This window comes from Arachis hypogaea, chromosome 8, assembly GCF_003086295.3.
Source record: "Arachis hypogaea cultivar Tifrunner chromosome 8, arahy.Tifrunner.gnm2.J5K5, whole genome shotgun sequence".
In the NCBI taxonomy this organism is placed as follows: Eukaryota; Viridiplantae; Streptophyta; class Magnoliopsida; order Fabales; family Fabaceae; genus Arachis; species Arachis hypogaea.
Genome location: NC_092043.1, coordinates 18,789,862 through 18,796,861, shown reverse-complemented (window position 1 = coordinate 18,796,861; position 7,000 = coordinate 18,789,862). Strand labels below are relative to the sequence as shown.

The window sequence follows — 7,000 nt, the reverse complement described above, 5'->3', positions numbered from 1 at the left end:
TTGATATATGATTATGAGAAAAAAATGTTTATATATTATTAAAAATTAGAATCCGTGTAATAATATTTTAAATCAATTAATGGTAGAAATATATTTGATTATATTATTAGAAGAAATATAATATTCTAGTTAATATATGATTATGAGAAAAAATATTTATATATTATTAAAGATTAGAATGCGTGTAATAATGTTTTAAATCAATTAATGGTAAAAATGTATTTGATTATATTATTAAAAAAAAGATAATATTCTAATTTATTACTAATTATAATGAATATAATAAATTATACTACAATATATATAATTATTTGTTATTAAATTAGAAAATTAAATTATTATATCATTAATTCATATTTTTTTTCTAATGTTAAAAGCATTATAATTAAATGCATAAACTCACCTTAAGGGATAAATATATTAATCTCATAATTAGTTTATTTTAGATAGTTATTTTGAGATTTTTTTTCCTGACGTGTTAGATATGATTTAATTTTGATGTTCTTTATTTTCTCTCTATCTACCTACGTATGAGTATTTTAGGAGTGTAAAACTATTTAAAAAAAATATTTTTTGTAATATAAAATATTTCTAAAATTTATTTCATACACAATTATAAATAGAATACATTCTCATTATGACTACGAATATTAAGAAAAAAATAGAATAATTTTCGAATAAAACAGATATTAGTTGAATTGTTATAATCAGAATAAATTTTTGTAACATATATAAGATATTAAAACTGTAATTAATATATTATTATTATTTTATACTATTATTTGGTATTTGTATAAATAACAAAAAAATATAAAATTATTTTATATAAATTAAATATATTTATGATAATTTTTTTAAAAACATATTTTGGATATAAAAATAAATAAACAAATATTTTTTGTACATTGTACGAGTATTTACACTAGTTAGTTGATGATAATTAACAACATGAGTTTTATACGTGTAATTTTAAAATTTTACACTCATGTTTTTAGATTTTAGATGTGCAAATTTTATTAATTAATTATTGGTTTATTTTATTATTTTAATTTTTAATAAAATTATTTGTTAAAAATAATATATCTTTATAAGTATATTAGGATAGCAAATTAAAATATTTTTATTTTGAACAAAATAACAAGCATTATCATCATAAGAATTTTTTATAAATAAGTAAATTAAATATTTTATTTACTAACATACGAAAGAGTGCTCACAAATACGAACAATTCTATTACCTAACAAAAAACTGACCCGACCTAGTTCTGTACCGGTTGATTCTAAAACCACATAATCAAAATTGGTTTCATTTGTTTGCTCTCCTCTAAAATCGTGTCGATCATTTTTAATACTGTTCATCATCGATCAATCTGGACGATTTTGTTGGCCAATCGAATTGGATCCCCGACTGACCGGGCCGTCCTTCTGGCCGATAAACCCACACCCGCGTTGACTGTCTGAGACGACTGTGGTGACAAACCATTTATTTTTTTACATATTAGTTTAATTTTGGTGTAATATTCAATTATTAGATTTTACGGTGTTTTTTAAAATTGTAGGAATAATATAATACGTTTCTCTTGAATTAACATACACTCTCTTTGTATTGTATATTTTAAAATATACAATACAAAGAAAGCGTATTGGATTAAAATATACAATACAAAGAGAACGTATTGTTAATCTAAGAGGAACGTATTATATTGTTCTCACAATTTTAAAAAGCACCGTAAAATTTAATAATTAAATATTACACCAAAATTTTTTTAATATACAGAAAAATTTGCCGTGACAAACACCTTTATTTCAGGTTTTTAGCTACTAAGTTAAAACAGAATTAATTTAAACTGATATACCATATTATGAATTGATTTAAAACCAATTTTTTAAAAAGTGATTTAATATTATTTCAGTTCAATTTATGAAAAAATTATGCCATGAACACCTCTAATTTTTTTTTCCTTTTTGGGTATACAGAACCCCTACTTGTAATTGTAGAAAACCCCACCAATGTTGCTAATTAAATTTTATAAATCAGTTAATAAGATTATAAAAATCAATTTCTTTAAAAAAAATGGATAAACCACCAAAAATATACTTAAATAATTTTATTATTGACAAAAATATACTCAAATCTTGTTATCTACAAAAATATCTTCAAATAATTTAAAAACACGACAAAAATGTCTAACAGTAAATATGTATTTTTAAAAAAATAAAATATTTTCATCCTTAAAATTTAGTATTTTTTTAAGTATATATTTTTGTATAATTTTTTTGTTAATAACTAATATTTTTAAAAAATTACAAAAAAATATATATACTTAAAAAAATTACAAAATTTTAAGAATAATAATATGTTATTTTTTAATTATATTTATAAAAAATTATATAAAAATTTAACCTTTAAAATATTTTTTAAAAAATATATATTTATTATTAAATAAATTTATTATATTTTAAAATTATTTAAATACATTTCTGTCAATATTAAAATTCAAATACATTTTTATTAAAAAAATTATTCAAATATATTTTTAGTAGCTACCAACAAAAATATTTGCAAGTAAGTATTGGCACTAATAATTTTGTATTGTATTGGTAATATTTCATTGTTTCTCCCAAAGATGCTGGAAGAGAAAAAGCAGGAAAAGACAAAGGAGTGGGGGTCCATTTTTTGACTTATTCAGGAGGGGCAGCAGGGAAGAGGGGCAGAATTGGAAATTAAGCAGTCATCACTTGGTTGTGAAATTATGAAATGACCCAATTACAACCGGGAAAAGAACACCATTATTCTCACTAACCAAATCAAATCACATTTCCTACCAAATCTCAAAATTTAATTACACCACATAATAATTAAACACGTTTCAAGTCCGATTTCCCCTATAAAAACACGAACCAACCTCCGCTTTCTCTGCAAGAATTTCTCAACACAAACACACTCATATTTCATAGTAGTATTAGTGAAAGAGAATATGGGAGGTTGGGCAATAGCTGTGCATGGTGGCGCTGGCGTGGACCCAAATCTCCCACCTCAACGCCAGGAAGAGGCCAAGCAACTCCTTGCTCGTTGCCTCAACCTTGGCATCTCTTCTCTTCATTCCAATGCTTCCGCCATCGACGTCGTTGAACTTGTCGTAGGTCCCTCTTAAATTTCTACCTACCAGTAATATTGCATAAAATAACGACATAAAATCAATTACTAGCATCTTATAACAATAATATGAATACTATAAATAGCTGAACGTTGTTAACATATATAGGTGAGGGAGCTGGAAACGGATCCACTGTTCAACTCTGGGCGCGGATCTGCGCTGACAGAAAACGGTACAGTGGAAATGGAGGCAAGCATCATGGACGGTCCCAAGAGACGTTGCGGCGCCGTTTCTGGCCTCACAACCGTCAAGAACCCTATCTCTCTTGCTCGCCTTGTCATGGATAAGTCCCCCCATTCCTACCTTGCCTTCTCCGGCGCTGAAGATTTCGCCAGGCTCCAGGTTTACCCTTTAGAAACCATTCAATTCCATCTCATGCTGACGTCACTTCATAAAGTCTTACGAGTATTATTTCTTTTGTTTTGTTAGGGTGTGGAGGTTGTGGAGAACGAATACTTCATTACCCCTGAGAATGTTGGGATGCTGAAGCTCGCAAAGGAAGCCAATACAATCCTGGTAAGTAAGCGAATATAATCAAAACGTGACGGAATTCGTGTCCATTCAAAAACTAATAATGAGAATATCTTTTCTTTTCTGTTTGGTGGTTGGTGGTGCAGTTCGACTACAGGATTCCAACGAACGGTTACGACACGTGCGGCGCAGGAGTGGAGAGCCCAATGAAGATGAACGGGCTTCCGATAAGCGTGTACGCGCCGGAGACGGTGGGGTGCGTGGTGGTGGACAAGGAAGGTAGATGTGCGGCTGCCACGTCGACAGGGGGGCTCATGAACAAGATGACTGGTAGGATCGGTGACTCACCGCTCATAGGAGCTGGAACTTACGCGTGTGAGTTGTGCGGTGTGTCCTGCACGGGTGAAGGGGAGGCTATCATACGCGGGACTCTGGCGCGTGAGGTTGCGGCCGTTATGGAATACAAGGGCCTGGGCCTTCAGGAAGCGGTGGACTTTGTGATCAAGAATAGGCTCGACGAAGGGTTCGCTGGGCTCATAGCGGTGTCTAATAAGGGTGAGGTGGCTTATGGGTTCAACTGCAATGGCATGTTTAGGGGCTGCGCCACTGAGGATGGCTTCATGGAAGTGGGAATCTGGGAATAGTTTAGTTTAGTGTAGGGTTCGAATTGTACAAGGTTTGTGTAATGGCCTTTCTAATAATAGGCGGTGTTTGTTGTGTTGCAATTCAGTGGCCTGTGGTTGGTTTTCATTCCTATTTTAGGAGAGTCCCGATAGTTCTAGAATGCTAGACATGTGAATTATATTAGTGGGTGTTTCTTTTAGAAATAGCAACGAAAGGCAAAAGATTGAAGTAGTGATCGGTACTTGAAAGTTGAAAATGCTCCTTCTTGTATGTCTATTCTAGCTTAATCTCAATTTGGTTAGTGCTTTTTCCTTATTGGCTCTTTTCAGATTTTCTTCAATCTTTTATCAATGCAGATCGCAATTGCTAAATAATGCTTCCAAACAAATAGTTCTCTTTAGTTTTTTGTATCCTATAATCAAGACATATTTCTATAAATTCCAAACTTTCACCTTAATCCATATATAAAGTTTTTTGGTGTCTTAATATATAATAAAATAATCGATACTTATATATAAATTAAAGAAAATTATGATATTTTAGTTGGCACTAGAATAATTTTAGCCTATAATCATAATTTAAGAAGGAGAAAATCATTCATCCTTGCGCCAGGTATCCATAGACGATGCCAATATTCGTCTAGTCGAATGTTTGGTGGGTTGAGTTAAACTTGTACCGGAGCAAAGACTTTAAGGGGTTAGGACCTAGGCGCGAACTGGGATATTAGAGTTTGGTTATAATATTGACTGGGCAGGGGAATGATGATGTGATGGGACCACCTGAAATGATTTCGACGCTCAAGTCAGTATTCATACTCAGGCGGTAATTTAGGGTTAGAATGGGTGACATAACTCTGGAGAGGGGTAAGTCCATCTTCCTTTATAGTCCATATTCGGGTGGACTCTTTGTAGCCAGACCCACTTGTCTGAAAGCTTTTGCTAGCTGTCCAATTTTTACGTGGATGAAGAGGTGGCGTGGTAACGTGTGGGTCACCACCTGATTCGGATCAATTGACCCGTTGGGTCGGCTATTCGTATCTGAGACGGGTCAGTGTTGGGCTAGACCGGAACAGAAACCATGATTAAGGCTAGTTTAAAAAATTGTGACAATAGTTATTATTATTATTATTAAAAAAAGTTATGCGGCCAAACAATTTCATCGATCAAGTTCTATTTGAACGTGGTTGTCATCATTGTCGTTTTCAATAATTTTATTTTCTTGAAACTTCTTTTTTGATGTTTTCTTTATCTTTATCTTCTTTTGCATATGTTCAAAAACTTAGAGCACATGAATTTAGATTCACAGCACAAAAATTTTGATGCACAACATAAAATTTTGGTGTAAATCATAAATTTTTAAATGACTCATGTTTATAACATTGACCTCCAACCAACAAAATACGCACGTTAATGCAAAAATTTTGGTATACATAAAAATTTGGTGCATAGTACAAAAATTTTAAAAAATTACATGTCCAAAATATTAATATCCAACTAACAAAATACAAAAAACACACATTTTAATATACAACATAAAATTTTTTATGCATAACATAAAAATTTTGATATACAACATAAATTTTAGAAAAACCACAATTGACTAACTCAACCAACAAAATATACTTGCAGCAAAAATTTATGTTATTTGCAGCAAAAATTCTCGACGAGGATGTGACTTACGCGAATAATTGAAGGCAAGAATGGAGATTGAGGTACCTACCTTACAACGACCTGCAAAATCCCATAAAAAAATTTACTTAAATACTTTTATATATAATCTTAATTCATTCCTTATCTAAATGAAATTTTTCTGTTTTATTTTATTTTAATTTGTATGTTAAAGATTGTGTATATATTAATTATGTTAAATTTAGATTTGAATTGTATTTTAATTTAATCTATTTAATTGAATTATTATATTAAATTTTATTATGATTATATTAATTTTTTAAATAAAAAATTAAAATTTAATATCTATAAATATCCACAAATATCTATCTTTTTCGTGGAGAAAAAAAAAAGAGACCCGTAATAGAATTAGATGGAGACAAGAGACATTTTATTAAACAGGAATAGAAGATGAGAGGAAAATTCTGTTTTAGGTAATATGTGTTCTAAACATATTGCATGATAAAATTATTATTAGTAGAATATTTTAAATATATTTTTTTAATAAATACAAAATAAATATATTAAAAATTGAAATTTTTTTACTTTTAATAAAAAAATTTAATTTATAATCTTAATATGTACTTTAACAACATTAGTTTTAAAAATAAACAAAATTAAGTGTACATTAAAAAAGGTTAATATATACTTTTGTTGTTTTATATTTTTTAATTTATATTTTCTATATTAATATCTGTTTTATATTGACAAGTGATTTAGAAAAAACGTGGTCTAAAAATATTGACGTAATAAATTGATTAGATTTGGATTGATTTGTTTAATTAATTAAATTAAATTTGACCAATTCAATGACATTCTCTTCTCATGTGAGATTTGGTTCGATGGTTTCATTAATCAATTAAATTTGACTAATTTAATGACATTCTCTTCTTATGTGATATATTTTTTTTCGTTTATAAAATGTACATTCTTATTTTTTAATATTAAAATATTTTAATTTTCTTAATTTATTTGATTAAAATATTCTTTAATAATTATTATAATTATATGTATAAATTGACACTAATTATTTGATTAATTCAAATAATAATAGTAATATAATAATAACAAAAATATTAA

At 28.8% G+C, this 7,000-nt stretch overlaps 1 protein-coding gene across 1 annotated transcript; it reads left to right on the top strand.

Annotated features, from left to right (window-relative positions):
• The first annotated feature begins 2,822 nt into the window (after window positions 1-2,822).
• On the top strand, window positions 2,823-4,568 carry LOC112706474 (probable isoaspartyl peptidase/L-asparaginase 2). Its single transcript, XM_025757780.3, has 4 exons — window positions 2,823-3,140; window positions 3,267-3,500; window positions 3,588-3,674; window positions 3,776-4,568. Exons 1-4 carry the CDS (start codon window positions 2,979-2,981, stop codon window positions 4,271-4,273), a joined length of 981 nt encoding a protein of 326 aa, XP_025613565.1. The 5' UTR covers window positions 2,823-2,978; the 3' UTR covers window positions 4,274-4,568.
• Window positions 4,569-7,000: the final 2,432 nt, after the last annotated feature.

Coding starts and splice junctions, on each gene's coding strand:
- LOC112706474 (XM_025757780.3), top strand. CDS start 2,979: ATGGGAGGTTGGGCAATAGCTGTGCATGGTGGCGCTGGCGTGGACCCA. Junction 3,141..3,266: donor TCGACGTCGTTGAACTTGTC/GTAGGTCCCTCT, acceptor TAACATATATAG/GTGAGGGAGCTGGAAACGGA. Junction 3,501..3,587: donor AAGATTTCGCCAGGCTCCAG/GTTTACCCTTTA, acceptor TTGTTTTGTTAG/GGTGTGGAGGTTGTGGAGAA.